Here is a 19,403-nt window from a genome sequence, read left to right as displayed (position 1 = left end):
TTTTAATCGATACTGTCTGTAGTGATTAACACCAGCGTTCTCTCTGCAGCAGAAAAACAGAAGGAAGGAGGGGGGGGGACGGAAAGAGATGGATGGCAGATATGAGAGATGGAGGACGAGAGAAATCTGTCATACACGAGGCAGGGTGTGTCGTGTGCGTGTGTGCATGTGTGTGCATGTGTGTGTTTGTTTGGCAGTAATGACCCTCTGCCTCTGGGCTCCTACTGAGTATGTTTATCTCCCACAGCAGCACCAGGCAAAAATAGACGATGCATCACTGCCACACACACACACACACACACACACACACCTTGTGCATTTTCTCTTTTTCCTCTCCTTTGCTCTAATTGCCTCCCTCCTGCCTTCTCCTTTTCTCTCTCTCTCTCTCTCTCTCTCTCTCTCTCGCTCTCTCTCTCTCTCTTTCACACACATACACACTCATGTCCACACACACTCCCTTGCGTATTACTTACTCTTGTCTCACATACCGTTACTGCTCTTTCTTCCTATTTCACTCCTCTCTCATTTTCTCTCCCACTTGTATTGCAATATGCCTATTAATGATGCAGCTAGAGCACCAGCGCCAACTTCCTGCGTCTGACAGAGACGAGAGAGCGAGAGAGAGAGAGAGAGAGAGAGCGAGAGAGAGAGAGAGAGAGAGAGAGAGCGAGAGAGAAATGTAGTTCTGGTGTACATGCCCTGCTTTCTACCACTCCCTCTTACTCTCTCCACCCCTCTGTCTGTGTTGTTTTCCTCAGAGTTAGCCCATGCGAGCGCCGTGTGGACTGAGCGCAGCTGTTTCGTTCAGAGCAGAGCCCAACATGTGAGAAGATGTCTGTTGGAGGTTGTGCTTGTCCCGGTGAGTGCCTAGTCTCTCTCTCTTGCTCTCTAGCTCTCTTTCTCTCTATCTCTATCTCTGTCTCTCTCCTTCTTCTTCTCCTTCTCTCTCTCTCCCTCCCTCTGTCTCTGTGCTCAGTGCTGCTGTCAGAAAGATGACTTATGTAAAAGTGCTGCAAAGCGGCCTAGGGCCAGTGTCAAGCTGTGTGTATGTATGTGTGTGTCAAGCTGTGTGTGTGTGTGTGTGTGTGTGTGTCTGTGCGTGTGTGTGTGTGTGTTACTCCTGCTATACTCCAAACACATGTCCTAAAAAGAGGTTATAGACTGTAGCTACCACACTTTAGGATTGAGTTGTTCACCAGAGCCTCTCAGTCACGCTGGCTTGCTGTGCAGCAGATCAATGGCTCTTTGAGTGTTGCCACATGCAGAGGCATTGAGATATCAATAACTCCTTCAATTCGCTCACTCTTTTCACTCCTGTTCTGAGGTTTATAAGGCCATTCTGGGTCCGCTTCCTGATTATGTCTGCTCTTATATCTCGAAAACACTTGGCAGAAATCACTGTTTACTGTCACAGGAATTGTTTTTCTTATCTGTTCCAATGGGTCTGAACTGAATGAGGCAGAAGTATCTTACTCCCTGCAACATGATTTAGCCAAAAAAGCTGGTCTCCCTTGGTGAGTTTAAACTGTTAATGAGGATTCTTGAAGAAGACTCAATAAGAATCTGTCTTTGTTTTTAGTTAAGATTTAAGTAGGTTTGGGAAAGGAGCTTGCTGGTTAGATATTGGACCTCTGCCTGTTGGAGCTCTTGGAGAAATTCTACTCTGCTCTTTGTTTGTTTGACTGTATTTTGCTATGTTATTTGTCTAATTATTTTATGTTGTTGTTTTGATGCTGCTCTCCTGTCCAGGTCTAACCTTGGTCTCAGTCAGACTACCTAGTTAAATAAAGGTTAAATAAAATATAGTTTAGTCACATTGCTGTGGTGTATTATTGGTATTTCATATCCGCACTCTGTTTTTGTGCTACAGCAACAGAGCCAGAGGAAGGAAATCTCGCTGTGTGTCTGTCTGCACATGTCAGTCCTTGGCAAGTGAAATGTTTTGACAATTTTATCAAGAAGATCTCATCGTCTGTTTTCTCCTGTAGAGTGTTTTGGATCCTTTTTTTGACTTTTAGAGTGATCTCTCCTCAGAGGTAGTCCGAGAAGAGCGGGCAGTCTGCAGAGACGCTGGGTTAGCGATTGTCTTGTGAACAGTGGGAGGCTTGCAGCGCCAGGGGATGAGCACTGTGCAGCACAGAGGGAGCGACTAACAGATAGAAATTGAATCGGAGCATCTGCTCGGGGGGGATCTCAGAGAGGGTAGATTGAATTAGGGTGTCAGTATCATTTTAATGGGCCTGCTCTGATTCATTGGCAGTATCAGATGGAATAATATTAGAAAGGACTCCGCTTGATGTTCTGCTCTCATATCTTTCCTCTTCACGACTATCTGGCTTTCACACGCTCATTCTCTCTCTCCTGTAGTTCTCCTTTATCTGTGCCTCCTTCGCGCGCTGTGTTGACAGGCTTTACTGTGGAGCAGAAACTTTTAATGACATCCACATGTTTTTGAAGGATGCACAGGGAGAGAGGTCCACCAACAGCTTTGTCATGTACATGTGGCGCACTCACATAGGCAGGCACACACACACACACACACACACACAGTTCACGAGGAGCCTGCTGAGGCAAGTTTAGGCCAGCGGATTTTTCAGATACCCACAGTACAACATTGCTTTCATGGTTACTCTCTCTCTCTCTCTCTGTGTGTGTGTGTGTGTGTGTGAGAATCACTGGTTGCATTTGAAGGCTGGTTTGTTTACATTCTTTCATGATGGTGGATGGAGGATCCTCCCCCCTTCCTTTGTGTGTGAATGTCTGCATTGGAGAAACAAATGACCTCTCTTATCCCCACATCACGTCCTCTCTGCCTCTTCTTTCCCTCTGGATGGATCAGAATATGGGAATATAATAGAGGAATCAGAATATGGGATCAGAATATGGGAATATAATAGAGGAATCTGCACTGAGTGTATATGCATGTGTGCATGCATGTGAGAGTATGCAAGCCAGGAGGAGTAAATAATACAGGAGAGTGTGTTTTTGTGTGTGTGTGTGGTGTGCGTGTGTGTGTCTGTCCTCTCGTCTGTCTAGTTCATTGACATCACTGTGACACCCCGCTGTTACTGTGGCTTTGCTGTGAATCAGCCTTTGAAAGGCTTTGGTAATAGAATGGAGGAGATCTGTCCTAACACAGTGGAGCCAATCACATCCTTTGTTCAGACTAAATGGTAAAAATAGATTGCCTGTGAGCAGAAGACACCCCCTCTCTCTTCCTCACATGCACCCGCTCAGGCAAGCTCTCCCCACCGCTCACCACTCTCTCTGTCTCTCACCCATCTCACTCTAACCCCTCCCTCCTATCACTGCTTCCTCTCTCTCTCTCTCTGTAGCACTCTCTCATCCCCCTTTCAGTGCCTATTGCAGTAACAGTGGTGTTACCTCATGCAGAAAGTCACATGGCTCCTGACTGGAGAAAAGTGACTTAGAGCAGAGCCAAGATGGCAGCCAAACAGCCAGTGCTGTTTTGATTACTGTTACACAACGACAAGACTGTCACAGCCTCATGCTCTCAGTGCGCCTCCTTCTCTTTCTTCTCCTCCTGACTTCTTCACGTCCTTCTCTCCTCTTCCTCTCCTCCTCTCTCCACCCTCAGTGAGTCTCTCAGATGTGCTGTGCTAGATCAAAATGGCTCTGTGCAGAGGCAGAGAGAAAGAAAGAAGGAATGCGTGGGAGACAGAGATGTTGGGGAGGCAGAGAGAGAGAGAGAGAGAGAGAGAGGGTGGGGGCAGGATGCAGAGTGGAGACGAGCTGTCGTGGTGATGTCACATCTGCTGCAGGCTGACAGGATGGCAGAGGAAAGCTGGCATGTGCCACACAGCCAAGAAAAGGAGGGGGGTGGGGGGGAACGATAGGAAGAAGATTTTACATCAAAACAAACCTTTATTCGTGTGAGATGTGCAAGCTGGAGAGTCTTGAGCAGGTTTTGAACTGAGAGAGAGAGAGAGAGAGAGAGAGCGAGAGTGAGGGAGACGGCTTTCAGAAAGACACAGTGACTGCGCTGAAGACAAAAGGTGTGAAGACGGCCGCAGCGCTGTGTGCTGTGTGTTGTGTCTCTGTGCCACCTGCTTATGTGCGAGTGTGCGAGTGTCTATAGGCTGTATTCTCTCTCTTTTATGGATTCGGATCAGTGACCTCGCTCATTGCATCCACAGTACGCGTCTAGTGGGCTCCATGTCTAGTAATGCATCTTTTTTTGGTCCCAGCAGCGAGTGTAAGAATAGAATGGACATTTACCCCCCACCCCCCACCCCTTCCCGAAACCACCACACACACATACACACACACACACACACACACACACACACACACACACACCCTCCCTCTTGTTATTCTTCGCTTTATCTTTAACACACACTGCTTAACTTCCTCCTGTCAACCCACAGTAACATCCTCCTTGGAGCGAGCGGCTGCAGTGTGTTTGTTCTGTCTGCTGCCTTGTTGCCATCACTACCAGTGAAGTGCCACCACGGTTTTCCTGACAGCCTCGTGTTTCCACCATGATTTCTAGCGAGGCAGCAACAGGAATCTGAGCATGATGTTCACAAGCAACTATGTCTACAAAGTTTTCCCAGCGCTGGTTTCCTCTGTTGCTACACTCTCTCTCTCTCTTCCACAAGTGCGCTCTCTCAGAGTGAAGCTCTTGGAAAGTGTTTACAAGGCGTGTTTACACAAGGCCAGTGTTTGTTGAGTGTGAAGCGGTCGGTTTGACATTTTTACAGCTCACTCCAGTCTCTTTGTCAAGGTCAGTTTCTTCGAGCATAAAGTTTGTTTCTGAATCAAATCATCAGATCAGATTTATATTTTATTTTACTTGTATTGGATCAGAATACACACGCACACAATGTTACCTTCTCTGTCAATACATAGCTGGCAGTTCTCAGGGTGAATACAATGCAATCCATGTTAGTATAATGTGACCATTATTTCAGAGACAGAAATGGGACTAGTTGTAGTTGGTATGACTGGCATATTCTGACTCCTGGTTGTATTTTATCACTGTCTGCCAGCCCAGCAGCCGGGAACTCTGTGTGTGTGTGTGTGTGTGTGTGTGTGTGTGTGTGTGTGTGTGTGTGTGTGTGAGTACATGCTGAATTTGACTCGTACTGACTACAGATGAAGTAGGGTTTAATTCTGATTCACAGCTGAACAACTCTCGCTCTACAACCTGTGAAGAAATGTTCCATTTTCCTTCCATATTTAACAACATCCCATTCTGTCCCATATTTCCATTTTACCCATCATTAGTAGGTTTATACTATAATAATAATGCAGGTGTCCTTTAACTGCTTTAAAATATCAACAACATTGTGCCTGTAAAATATATTGATTAAATTCATTGAAAAAGCATACAAATCTAAAGATCTGTGTTTATGGTAAATATGATAGAATTTATAAGGTTAGTGTTAGGTTTTGGGGTTTTTTTTTGCAAGGGGAATACTCCAGAATAAAGTTGTATACGATTCCACTGATTTTCAACCTGGGGGTTGGTACCCCCTAGGGGGTCGCAAGATAATTTTTGGGGGTACAAATATAATTTATGGGATAGGAAAAAACATTTTCTACTATTACTATCACTATCACTTATTACTGTGTAATTTTTCTGATTTTTCTCAAATTTTTGCTTTTTTTTTCTTCTGAAATACTGAATAGTTTTCAGCCTCTATGCCTCAAATGAAACAATCTGAAAAGGGAAAATCATTCATACGCCGTATATGCAGCCTGTGACAGGGGGTGGTGAGAAGCATTACTTTGTTTTAAGGGGTCATGAGCCAAATGGGTTGAGAACCACTATTCTATTCTATTCTATTCTATTCTATGTTTGCATGTTGACCCACCTGGGAAAGCAATAGAAGCTGCAGTGCAGCTTGAGGAGGGTGTTTGTCATGTTTGCCAGTAGAGGGAGATACTGTTCTATCTAGATCCCTCTGTCTCAGCCCATCACATGTTCCTCACATGGGACACGCAGAAGATCTTGGAATTGTTATTACTATCAAAAGGAGATCCAAGTTCTGGGTCTCTGTTGTCAGAAACAGCTTATTTTGTTCCTTTGTATCTTACTCCTGCATTTCTTTATGCTTCCTCTCAGAACTAGGAAGACTTTTACATTTACACATACTGTACATTTACATTATGGGTCCTACATGCCAGAATTGTTGAGTTGCAATGTTTTCTTAATGTTTAAGGTACAGGGAACAAACTCAGTTTTATGAAATATTCTCAGTTTGAGTTTTATGACCGACTAACTAGTTTGAGTTTTGTCACCTCACCGACATTACTGGGCACATCTGACCCCTTATAGGGCGACATGTTGTACAGCCACAAGCTGTGGCTGAAATGCTCTGTGGAGGACTGGGGGTTACAGGAGTGACAGGTGTATCTCCTCTTGCTCAGACAGAGAAAGAGTGTAAACTCTCAGCCTTTCAATGAAATTCACCAGCTGCACTCCTAAGCCTGTAAACTGACTGGCAGCTCAAGTGAAAGCCACAACAATTGAGCTTTAAATGCACTTTAAAACCACAAACGTTTTATTTGTTTGTGTACATAAGTATTGCTTGTAAACATTAGAGTAGTCACTGAGTGAAAATAGGGCTGCAAATTACACCCTTGCATAATCTAAGGCTATGAAAGGCTCAGGATTGTGGTTGAAAGGATTTGAGTCTTATCAACCAGGTCAATCATTTTTCATAAGCCTTTATAAGGATGTCTTGAATAAACCTGCCTATTTGGGCTAGAAGTCAACATCACAGATTTGCTGAACAGTGCAAAGAGACCATGTGAATCCATGGATTTGAAGAAGGGTATGATAATCGAGGCAAAAAGAGAATGTGAAATGAGGATTTAGGACAAAATCTTATCAAATGGTGGTCTGTGGTCTCATGCACGGGATTCTCTATCTTTTAAATAGATACACAGTAGACCATTTCATTAGATTGTGTCCTAAATCCCTATTCCACATTCTCTTGGAAAAGAGGAGTGAAACCTAAGATCAGAATAACCATCCCTGTATATTCTCTCATTATGTTGACGTCTAATTTAACAATTCCTCATTTTGCTGGGGACACCCTGGGACCACTTTGGGACTCCTTGCTGTATTTGGGGGTCCTTGCCATGAAAAAGTTAGGGAACCCCTGCCTGCTGCAGCCGTGGACGGCTAGTGATGGGATGGGAAGGGAAGGGATGGGATGGGCGGAGGGGCAGGAGGCGGGGCCTTTGTTCGTCTCGGCTGGCAGGAACAAAGGGTCCTGTACTGTAGACGGTTTAGTAGTAGTAGTAGATAGGGAACGCCGTCCCCGAAACAAATGCCGTTTAAAATATATGTAACGCTATTGCAACTTGACACGAAACCGGGGAACTAGTATCCGCGTTTTACTTTCCACCGCTTCTCGTGTTGTTTCGGACCGGAGGACTGCATTATTAACCGACGGCGCTGGAGATTTCTCCATCCAGCAGCTCCGGCTAGCAGCGAGGCTAGCTGGCTAGAAACACCGAGCGGAGGTGTTGAGCAACACCGCGTTTCGGTGAACCTTTCTCTGCAGGTAACTTAACCTTACAGTCAGACTACTTTCGTAGCGCCACTGTTTCGCAAAAAACGGTTGAAACAAGTCGTATCCAATAACGGGAGATGGTGCGTGGATGTCGGCGATAGTTCAGCAACTAAGATAGCTTAGCAATGGCATCCGTCCTCTGCAAATGGGTAATGAATGCGGCCCTGCAGTCCAGTCCTCGGCTTGTCCTGTGTCTTTCCTCTTAGCTAAAGCGGCTTGCTAGCTTCCCAGTTAAATGTTGGCTTTACGCAGACATAATAACTGAACAGCAATATGCAGTTCAGATACAGATGTATTGGCCGAGAGCCACAAATACTGTTCAGCCACTGGATTCAGTTCCATTGTTTGCATGATTTTGTTTGGGCGGACAGTTTGCACTAAGCTCACACACCAGAGTCTAGATAATATTAAAAGTTAAAGTTGTTAGCTACTGCATCTGAGTCCTCTATCTAGACTGATTCTTTCTACAGACTAGTGGATGCTTGGAGACTGGTGTCATCATCTGTATTTGTCATGTGTAGCCTGCCTCTGGATGCTGTCCTGATCCTGTCTTTCATTAAGACGTAATGTTTGGCCCCTGGAATTGCCATCACATAGATGCCTCAGTTAGATTGCACCCCAAAATATACAGATAGTGTATAGATTGGGTGTAAGGCTGATGACTTGGCTTGTATTTAGGGTGTGGGCTGGCACTTACTAGAGCTGAGAATAAGCTGTGTATCAGAATTTGTACCGTCTGTGTGTTAGGTATGTGCATTTTTAATAGATAAAATAAGATTGCTGTTTTGGATTTATTTGATCACAAATTATGAGATTATGAAGGTGTGTGTGTGTGGCGGGGCATTTTTGCAATGGAGATTGTATTTTGTATAATGTGCACCAGATTGAACAAAGGCTTATTAGATTGGGTTGAATGCTGTCTGGTGCTGATGGGTGGTGGTGTTGGGGGGGTGGATCTGTAGGTCAGAGGTAATGCATAGAGAACCATTGTGAGCAGGTTCACCCCCATAGTAATGGGGAGGAGAAGTTGACCCGGTGGGACTCTCTTGGGTATACTGAAGCCAGGAAGAAGACGACGGGGTGGGAGGGAGAGTAAATGAGAGGGGGGTTGTAGTTGTTAGATGAGCAGAAACTGGGCTGTGAAGGAGGACAGACAAGACACATTCGACCCCAATCAAGCCCACTTTCTTTCTGCCTTTCAGTATTTGCTTCTACTTTGACCACCACCATAATAAGTGTGTGAAGTAGACCTATGTAGCCTATGTGCGATGAATTTGATGTTAGAGATAAAAGGTTCTGCTGGTGTATAAAATATCCCTGGTTAGACCTAATTGCATACAGCTTCTGCCTGTGTGAGGCCTGCTATTAGTAGAGATATTGGTGGTTGAAGAGATGTTTTCTCAGAGCGCTGTGTTTCTGCATGAATGCCTTATCTGGGCAGACAAGGGTTAACAACAGCCGGGGCAGGGAGTGGGGGATGGGTGGAAGAGGCAACTAGAGGGGGAGGCACACACACACACACACACACACACACACACACACACACACACTCAGTGCAGAGGAGCATGGTTGGGATCACATGAGATGGGGCTGTATGCTAGTGAGGAGGGTTCCCTATAATGGTGCGGATGGTACAAGAACACAAAGAACATGCCAGACCTTGACTCTCCACAATCTCCTCTGCTTGTGTTCCCCATTTCACTGATTGTGTTCTCAGATTTTTCTAGGCTAATAAGTATTAGATTGCCGTTTTTCCCCCTCGGGTTGATTTGTTTTTTTTTTTTGTCCATTTACCAGATTAAAGATGCATTAGATAATGAAAGCAGCAGGAAATTGTTTTGGCAGTGGCTTTTATTTGAATAAATCTCACTAAAATCAGCCGACATTAGATTACTTAGATGATGCTGTGATTTGAATGAGCTAAATCTAAGTAATCTAAATCTCTTCTAAATCTCTGCTCTTTTTTTCCTACTCTGTGCTTGTGTGCAGGCTGTTCGTCAAAGTCATTCAAGCTGTACTCTCCTAAGGAGCCCCCCAACGGCGGCAGCTTTCCCCCCTTCCACCCAGGCGCTATGCTGGACAGAGATGTGGGGTAGGTCTGGACCACAAGCCAGAGGGCTCTTCATTCTGCTGTTATACTGTCAGGATAGGGAGAGCAAGTTCTGCCTGAAGAAAAATATGTATAATACTTGGGCTCCAATGAACTTTTATCCCCACGCCATTTTATTTTCCCCCGTTTTGGGATTTTTCAGTCCTTTTTTTCTCTTTTGAAGTCTTATGAGCACCTATTTTTGTGTGTTTTATAGTGCAATTATTTTCTGCGGACATCAAATATTACTGTTTCATCGCTGCAAAAGATGTTGCATCTGTGATATTGATGTTGGACTCAAACCAAATGGGAATAGACTAGATAGAAGCAGACTGATTTAAAATGTGTGACCTATAAAGGCAAAAATAGAGGGGAAGAGAGAGAAGCAACATTCAGTTTAATTAAAAGTGTCAAATGAGTACTTTCAGGCACTGATACCCACATGCTCTCATTACATGTTACAGTACTGATTAAATTTATACCTGTTAAAATGACTGAAATTGTGAATATTTTAATGTTTTTCGTTCTGTACCTCTCTGTTCCATGGTAATGTTGATTTTTAATCGAATCACATTTTTCCCAAGTTTATATTTTTGCATTTGTTGAGCACATAGCACAAGCCTAGGGCCCTAAAATACAAAATTTGGCACCAGACACTAAATTATTCTGCAGTGTCATGCAGCCACATGCCTACACTTCCTGGGGAAATGGTTGCTGATTATTGCAATTTTTCTTTTCCAGGCCAACACCCATGTACCCCCCATCATACATGGAGCCTGGAATGGGGTGAGTGCGCTGACATTGAGACTTTTATGTTGAACACACATTTGTGATTGTTGCAGCTCAGTAGTAGTTTATACAGCGTTTATTCACAGGCCACCTCGATTTGTGTATGAAAATCTAGGCATTAAATTTGCCTGTAAGTAACCGCAGTTTGAGTTTGCCTTTGGCTTATACCATTTGTTTGCACTGTGGGTGTGGATCAGCCACTGAACCAACTCCAAGTGCAGAGTGTTGATTCCTCTGTTTTCTATTTCAGGAGACCCACACCGTACGGGAACCAGACAGACTACCGGATATTTGAGCTGAACAAAAGGCTACAGAACTGGACAGAGGTGAGAGGCGGTCCACATTCTGCATAGAGCGTAATAAAAACTCGACTCCAAATTGTGTTTCTGTCCAAAAAGCCCTGGAGGATTTGTTTTCTCAATATTTAAGTTCAATAAAATAAATGTCACACAGTCTGCAGCTCCTGTGAACTACTTTCTGTTGCCATACTTGAAGATTTCCCCTCCCAGCTGCTGTTTGTCATGCTAGGGATTTTGTGGGAAATGAAGCCTGAGAACTCACTGACTTCATTTACATTCAGGCTCTAATAGGATTATCTGACCAACCTGGCTAAAAAGTAATTGGAGTGCCAACTGAGCATGCAAGAGGAAGCTGTTTTTCGCTGTGGTCTGTTTGTCGTTTTCTGTGACTGTCGGTCTGCACACTACAACACATAGGTGCATGTTGTCCTCTGTGCATTGGAGGGCGTCTGACTGCACCCAGAGCTCCATTGCAAGCTTTGTGTCCAGCAAAATACTTAATTTCTAACGAGCAGAGAGTTTCAATTAACAAGTTTGACCTCTAAACGTCAGTTTTGTTCGTACTTCTCCATTGCATCAATATTAACCTGTAACCAAACAAACTTTATAGACATTGGCATGCATCCATCTGGAGTGTTACACTTCAGTCTTCATGAAATCTGAAGGCCACCAAGGTTTTTTGTAAACTAATATTCTACTGACCAGATCATGGGGTGGAGGCAAAGTTGTAGAAGTGGTTTTTGTAAGGAAATAGAATTTCTTCTTTTTTGGGGGCAGTTTGTAGTGTAGTGTTTCTGGCCATAAATTTGTTTTATAACTTCCTTGCCTTCCCCCAGCAATCATAACACCCATTGTTTTTGGCAGTTGGACACTTCCTACTTGGCTTTCACAGGTTTGAAAGTCAACAGTATTTTTTGTTGTTGTTTTTCTGATCAATGACTTGGTGAGAATGTCTTAATCAAGCTTTACGTTAGCTCTCTTAACTGGGCTGAATATTCAACCAAATTGGGATTACATGAGTTATTCTAACTCCATTCAGCGTTTCTTATATGCTGATTTCTTTTGGAATAAGGTTAAATTAGTTTTATCAATGAAATATTAGTGGCAGCAGGTAAACCAAGTAAGTGGGAACTGCACTTACTCCACTTAAAACACAAAACATGTCTACTCTTTGTAATGGTGACAGTCATGCTTTTTGCTTACGTTAGAATTAATTGACATAACTTCTTGTATATGCATAAGTAAATCTGATCTTAAAATATGTGTACCATGATTGATTTAATTGAATTAAACCTGAATGATTGTTCTTCCTCTGCTGTAGGATTGTGACAATCTCTGGTGGGATGCCTTCACCACAGAGTTCTTTGAGGATGACGCCATGCTCACCATCACCTTCTGTCTGGAAGACGGACCCAAACGATACAGTAAGATCAAAAGAAAAGATGCTGATTGTTTATTTGTATATGGAAATTCTGGTCATGAATATTAACTGAAGGAACCTATTCACTTCAGTAATGTATATGCCCTAAATTCATATGTCAAATTTTCTTATGCTGTGAATTCATTCATATTTTTAGTTGCATTATGTTGTATACCCCTTCTTATTCTTATCCGATTCATGGCTATATCATATTCTTTGCTTTAATTTCCCTATGGGGATCATTAAAGTTTCATTTTATTCCTAATCTCATGTTGTTCGCACTTACATGGTGACAAAAGCAATAAAACACCAATAAATGTCTGTCTGCAGCCATTGGCAGGACACTGATTCCGCGATACTTCCGAAGTATCTTTGAGGGGGGCGCCACTGAGCTGTTCTATGTGTTGAAGCATCCAAAGGAGTCCTTCCACAGCAACTTTGTGTCTCTCGACTGCGATCAGTGCACCATGGTGACCCAGAATGGCAAACCTATGTTCACACAGGTACAGTTGCCATCACACTCCATTAGAAATACACACTCTCTCTCTGGATGACTATCAGTAGTCTGACCTCTAACCTTGTTTCTCTCCTCTGGGCCAGGTGTGTGTGGAGGGCCGTCTGTACCTAGAGTTCATGTTCGATGACATGATGAGGATCAAGACGTGGCACTTCAGCATCAGACAACACAGAGAGGTCCTACCAAGGAGCATCTTGGCCATGCATGTAAGTCCCAGACAGACGCACGCACTTCACATACATATTCTAATTCATTTGTGTTATTTTTGTCATCTCACTTCTTTTTCCTCCCAACATGCAGGATCCCCAGATGCTGGATCAGCTGGCTAAAAATATCACGAGATGTGGGCTGTCCAACTCCACACTCAACTACCTCCGTGTAAGTGAACTCCTCCTTAATCACATTTTTCTTTTTTTGGATCAATCATTGGATTAAGTTGCAACTACACATGTACTTCATCTTATCCCTTTCATTTCTTCTCTTTATCCATCCTCAGCTATGTGTGATACTGGAGCCCATGCAGGAGCTGATGTCCAGGCATAAGACCTACAGCCTGAGCCCCAGAGACTGTCTCAAGACCTGCCTCTTCCAAAAGTGGCAGAGGATGGTGGCACCTCCAGGTAACACACAGACATACACAAACATGCATTCCCTTCAAAATCCCCATGACATTCATAAGTGGTTACCTCACATTCATTTAGCTGTGGTGCCCCCACAAAAAATCCAATTGCAATTAGAGCACAATTGTTCATGATATAAATAAGAGGCATTCTTAAACTTCAACACTGCCTGGAACTCATCCCGGAGCGAATCTGGATCTCACAATCAAAAATATACTCTTCCCCTACATCTACAAGAAGCACTGATTTATACAGATTAAACTACTTAATAACAACAAGTCATCGTCTCTGTTTCTCTACATATAGCTGAGCCAGCCAGACAAGCGCCAAACAAACGGCGGAAAAGGAAGGTGTCCGGTGGCAGCACCATGAGCTCTGGCGGAGGCAGCAATAACAACAGCAACAGCAAGAAGAAGAGTCCAGCCAACAGCTTTTCTCTGTCCAGCCAGGTACCTGTAAGCATACCATCTACTTGACCCTCTATCTGCACCTCCAAGTTTAGCAGAGCAGGGCATGGCATGGTAGGGTAGGGCAGAGGGTGGAGGGGTTGAAACTTGTGGGTATAGAGGGGTGGTAGTGGCAGTTGTTAGTGGGTTTGGGAGCGGGTGTAGCAGGAGGTCCAGGATAGAGCTAGCTTAGAAGGGCTTCTGGAGGTGGGATTTAGAGTCAGGCGGGAGGGGGTGGTGTGGCTGATTTTATATAATCCAATTGAGGATGAGAAAATTTAGTTAGTACTTTCTAGTGTCCATAGACCCCCTGATGTGAACCAGTGATGGGCAGTCCCTGGTCCTCTGGGGCCACAGGCTTATGGGTTTATATAGTGGAGGTGTAAGTGACCTCTAAACCACAGACACAGGCACAAGATAGTTCCATATCTCAGTAATGCTTAATGGGTTTGGGGGCCATGGGGGTAGGGTTACCTATTCCTGCATTTGTGGTCAGGAACACCTTGCTCTGATGTCCTGAGTTAGGTTTTCTCTCTAAATCCGCTGTATCAACTTGATTTACAACGTACAGAATTAACCACTAAGCCTATCAGAGCACATGATTCACACGGCACTGCTGTCGTTGCTTACTTGGTTGCTTGATTGAGTGAACGAGACCCGAGGTGGAATGAAAACCCCCCGTGATGCAGCACTCAAGGATCAGGGATGCCCACTGCTGGCCAGTAGGGAGGACCCCTCGACCCCAGTTCTCGGAGCAGGGGCAGGGAGTGAGGGCGACATGGCCCACTCAACTGTCTTGGTCAGGTTAGAGGACCTGTTTGATACCAGAGGAACGACACAACGTCTTGTTGTAATTGCGTTCAGCAGTAGAGGACGTTAATACCTCAGAAATGGGGTTTCAGTTTCATTTGTCACCTCAGTCATTGATGGCACTAGATCCCTAAAAGGTTCGCTTTGAGTATCAATAACAATGCATTTCATCACGAGTTACATTCTGGGGCGATTGATTAGAATCTGAGTTTTTTCTAATTGTAATCTATAAAATTGGAATTGAACCGAATTAGAACGCACCTAGACCATAGGTCAAAGATTTACAATTTCAGCCCATCCGTGCAGTCAGTCATTCCGCGCAGCCCCCTGTAATATGGGGATAATGTGTACCGGCCCTTGCTGTCCCCTTTAGGACGTGATGATGGTGGGAGAGCCCACTCTGATGGGAGGGGAGTTTGGTGACGAAGACGAGCGTCTGATCACGCGGCTGGAGAACACGCAGTTCGATGGGGCGAATGGCCTGGAAGATGAGGACAGTTTCAACAGCTCACCTGCGCTGGGGGCACACTCGCCCTGGAACAACAAGGCTCCCTCCAGCCAGGAGAGCAAGAATGACAACTCCCAGTCTTCCCAGTAGAGCGCTGAGCTCCCGACCCTGTCCCAACACTTAAGCCTACTGGGATCCGCCTGAGCCAACACACTAGGGGAGAGAAGTCAGGGAGGGTGGTCTCGAGCACTTGTATGCTCACTATGGACAGTTTTTTGTGTTTTTTTTTTTTTTTTTGCTTTGCTTTGTTTTGTTTGCCTTTTTTTTAAGCCGAAGGGAGAGCAGTTAGGGGAAAGGAATAAGTTGATTGACTGAAAGAGCAGTGTGCTGTCACATGAAGGACAGGTGGAGGGTGTCAACCTGCTCATCTCCCGCAGAATCCCACTCTCGCTCCCTCACATTGTGTCAGATGCTCAGTGGTGCTCAGCCTTGGCCCTCGTTTGCTCGGCTCCATCTCCTCTGGCGTGTCAGTCAGTCCTCTTAGAGGTGTGGTGAGACCGGAAGGTGGCTGTGTGTGTGTGTGTGTGTGTGTGTGTGCGTGCGCGCGCGTATGTGTGTGTGTGTGTGTGTGTTTTCCCCATCATCGCTCACCACAGCGTTTGAGCCAGAGTTGGTGTGTCCTGTTGTCCGAGTGCTCGCCATGGCGACCATGTCAGCGGGTTCTTGTTCCAACCTCGGGTCTCGCCGTGCGTTTCCTTGACGACGCACCACTTTGTTTCTGTTGTGCTCATGTCACAGGGAAGAAATGCTTAGCATTTATTTAACTTTTTTTGTTCCAGGCTGTAGAAACTGTGTGCAATCTTAGTATAAAAATTCAACGCTCGGTTTTTAAAAACTCAATTATTTGTTTTTGTAGGACCTGGTTGGAACAAAAACCTGTACAGTGCCGGAGCTTGAGGACCGGAGTTGAGAACCACTACGCTAAATCTTAAACACACACAAACACACACACATACACACACAAACATTGACACACACTTATACAAATAAACACACTGACACACACACACACACACACACACTCACCAACACCCACAGCATAAAACATTGAGGTACTGGAGAGAGGTGGTACGCAGCATGTCTGGACCAGAGCACCAGACGCTACAGAAGTGTGTTTTTATTTTCTATGTTTTGGATTTGTTTTGAATTTTTTATTTTTGTAAACAATTTCTAAAAAATAAAACAGACAAGCAAACAAACAAAAACACCCCAGAATATTCTTTGCACTGTTTTCCACTGTAACTCCAATCTATTTTTCTTATGAATTGATGGTGTATTTTTGTTCTTTCTATTACTGCTAATGTAAGAACTGTAAAACATCTGAAACCTGTGGCGGGACAAGAGAACCTACGGTATATTAATGTATATTGCTGTTAGATCATTCTTATTGTGATGGTTATAACTTTCATGTAAGTCTCTGCTTGATATAATGTCATCAATCTGTGTCAGACATCACATTGACATCATGAAATCCATTGGCTTTGATGCTAGAAAGACAGGTTGGGGAGAACAAGGCCAGTGTTTAGTACATCTGGTTTGATTTGAGTCCAAAGCAGCACACTGGATAGCAGTTTCCCCACTAAATTGTCATCAAGCGTCTGGTTTGGATCTGTTGTCTTGTCATTGCAGAACTGTTTGCTTTGTCTTGAAATCTCTATCTGGGGGTCCTCTCTTTAGAAAACATGTTACAGAAACTTCTCAAATTTGCTACATTTTAAAAACAATTTTGACAGGATTGTAAAATAAGAAAAAAAAGACTTTTGTATTAACTTAAGTTTCCCAGGAATGTTTTTAATCACAATTAAGAAAGCTACAGACCAAGGAGCTACATGTAAAATTCTTTAGATATTGATTACACTATGCTGTTTGTTTTATTAAGAATCATTTTGTTGCCCCCCCCCCCTCCTCATGTTTATGTGTCTGTGCTTGTATATTTTTAGGTAGTAGTTTCTGTAAAAGTTATTCTATGTATTCCTCCCTACAACCCTGAGAAACTCAATCTAATGTAAAGAGATGAAAAGCCTCTTAAAAGTTTTTTAACATGATTTTTAACGGTACAATCACTGATAAAAAGAATTTTGGCTTCATTTCAGCAAACTGTATTTATTTTTCTATGTACTGACATTCTGTTTGGGCCCAGCTCACGTGTACAGTACTCATGATAATATGTGGAGGAATTTGGGGAGCTGCTTTGTCAGATAATGCCAGATGAGGTCGTTCCAATACCAGTGTTTTTTGACTCCTCGGTTATCCTGGCCTTGATGAGAGTTAATACTTATTACAATTCAATATGTTAATGTATAGGGATATTTAATAGCCATTTTCTGCTCATTTATCACTGTTGTGCGATTCCAGTCTATCTGAAAATGTGCCGTACACACACTGAAAACCCATATATGACCACTTTAGGGAGAAAATAATATGTTAACCTCTAAGTTGGCCGTTATTCTGTGAAGTTGCTCTGTTGTGTGGTGATGCATCCTCTGAAGAAGAGCCTCCATGTTTCTCCTCAGATGCTGGAATATTGCACATTGGAGCAGCTTTTAATACAATTTTTATGTCTGCTTAACCCTTTAATCAAATGTGATTTCAATGGGTTTATGAGGTATTTGATGTACATTTCCACATACACACGAAACCTATAACTGGTGAATGAATACAAAATGGCAAGTAAATAGTTTAGTAATGGCAGAAGATGCTGACCATTTGTCTGAGGTATTAAATCCTATATCTTGGGGGGAAAATGTGTGTCAAAAACACTGGCATTGTCCTTTAAGCTGTTGCATCAGTCTTTCCTAATTCAGATACATAAAATAAAATTATAGTATGTTGGAAACTGTTTTCTAACCCATGGGCTTCAGCGTCATGCCGAGATCTTAACTCACTGCTTTGGGGTAGTAATTTGCAGACTTTACCACCAGGTGTCTCCCAGAGCAAAACAATAAGACTGAGCAGACTGTCGCAAATTCCTCCATCTTCATTTGTAGCAGAAATGCTGTCTGTAAATCCACATTGAGCTGCAGGCTGTTGTGTTTTAAACCTCTGATCGTTGTCTTTAGCTCCCCTAGTCTACTTTTGTGGTGTATCAGTTCAGCAGGCTGACACAGAATGGAATCTAGGGGCAACTTCAACACCACCTTATGTTCCCTGTAGACAACTTTGACACTATTTAGGGAATAAGGTCTTACCACATGAGACAGAGATGAAATGGCAATGCACCCATAGCTGGCTCCTGTAGCGCCTCACCATAGGGGCGATTTGATATATATATTTTGCCTAGTTTCTGTCATTGATAATTCATGTATGGTATCAATAAAGATGAATTTTCACTGAAATACTCCAATTATGCTCTTTATTTCAGTCAGCTGTAATGATTTTTAATAGACATGTCCTTACACATAGACGAGAAAATAAAAGATCACTGATTTTTAACCTCATGAGGCTCAGGTCTCTTCTCAGCTAAACATGGGAAAACCATCCAATCTGGTTCAAAGATGTTTGGGTAAGTCTGACCTCAGTAGATTGGTGTAATCGCTTTTTTATTATTAAATTTAAACATTCCCCCTTTAGACATAGTGCTCCCTGTCATGCCCAATGGAGATAGAGCTATTCCCAATGCAATTTACTGAATCTTCTTATGATGTATTGAAATCCCAACTGAACCTGACTGGAATGTGAGCAAGACACTGCAATTCCTGTTCTTGAGGTGAAATACAGCACTTTGTCAAGGGAGCGAGTCCCCATTCTGAGAGCTGCATGTCACCTATTTTTGTCTGCCAAGGTTGAGGTAATGTAGGAGATGATGGCCATTTTGGGTAGTGAGAAAAGAGGAATGGAAACAGGAACTGTAATGATGACAGAATTGTGACGATAACAATAATTTCATAACAGCCATAGATGGCTGCTTGGACCTGATTAGGTAGAGTGGGGTGGCTGTTTTCTCTGCCAAGCCTGTGAATCATGCAGGCTCTACAGATGTACTGTTTGACAGAAAACGGCAAAAATGTGGGTGGAGAAAGCGCTGAGTGCAGACTCTTTAGTGAGAAGATAAGTGATTCGGATGAGATATTTAGGCCTGGGTTTCTACGGTGCAAGGTACAGGAGGCACCAACACATCACACCCAACTTCCTAGCAACAGCTGTCTGAAACAGAATGATTCTGAGAAATGATTTTAATTACTTAGAGCATCTGTATGAACATTTCTTGTCTCCTTAGATGGGGGCGTAAAAAGGCGTTTCAAGTGATTTCTCCAAGCTATTGTTCTAGGAATGTTGAGTCAGTGAGGAAAAATCCTTGGAAGGATTTCAGCTGTATTGGCAGCATTTCTGGCCTGGCCAACAAGATGTTTGATGGC

At 43.5% G+C, this 19,403-nt stretch overlaps 1 protein-coding gene across 6 annotated transcripts; it reads left to right on the top strand.

Annotated features, from left to right (window-relative positions):
• Positions 1-758: 758 nt before the first annotated feature.
• On the top strand, positions 759-18,383 carry ldb1a (LIM domain binding 1a). 6 transcript variants are annotated; one of them, XM_071530444.1, is made up of 11 exons: positions 759-859; positions 9,540-9,642; positions 10,381-10,425; positions 10,679-10,754; positions 12,049-12,151; positions 12,478-12,650; positions 12,748-12,870; positions 12,965-13,042; positions 13,161-13,284; positions 13,591-13,733; positions 15,905-18,383. In XM_071530444.1, exons 1-11 carry the CDS (start codon positions 832-834, stop codon positions 15,956-15,958), a joined length of 1,050 nt encoding a protein of 349 aa, XP_071386545.1. In that variant the 5' UTR covers positions 759-831; the 3' UTR covers positions 15,959-18,383. The 6 variants fall into 6 exon arrangements, with proteins under 6 accessions (XP_071386545.1, XP_071386544.1, XP_071386539.1 ...); XM_071530443.1 differs by having other exon boundaries at positions 13,591-13,739; XM_071530438.1 differs by lacking the exon at positions 15,905-18,383 and adding an exon at positions 14,914-15,880.
• Positions 18,384-19,403: the final 1,020 nt, after the last annotated feature.

This window comes from Centroberyx affinis, unplaced genomic scaffold (genome assembly GCF_046629955.1).
Source record: "Centroberyx affinis isolate AG114_WGS23_722 - 3 ecotype Tasmania unplaced genomic scaffold, CSIRO-AGI_Caff_v1 ptg001928l_1, whole genome shotgun sequence".
NCBI classification, from domain to species: Eukaryota; Metazoa; Chordata; class Actinopteri; order Beryciformes; family Berycidae; genus Centroberyx; species Centroberyx affinis.
The sequence above is the reverse complement of the archived record's forward strand: the minus strand, read 5'-3'. Positions and strand labels throughout refer to the sequence as shown.

Bases quoted from the DNA above. Each gene is read 5' to 3' on its own strand.
- ldb1a (XM_071530440.1), top strand. From the start codon at position 832: ATGTCTGTTGGAGGTTGTGCTTGTCCCG. The intron at 9,643-10,380 runs GTAGGTCTGGAC...TTTCTTTTCCAG, and splicing joins ATGCTGGACAGAGATGTGGG to GCCAACACCCATGTACCCCC. The intron at 10,426-10,678 runs GTGAGTGCGCTG...TTTCTATTTCAG, and splicing joins TACATGGAGCCTGGAATGGG to GAGACCCACACCGTACGGGA.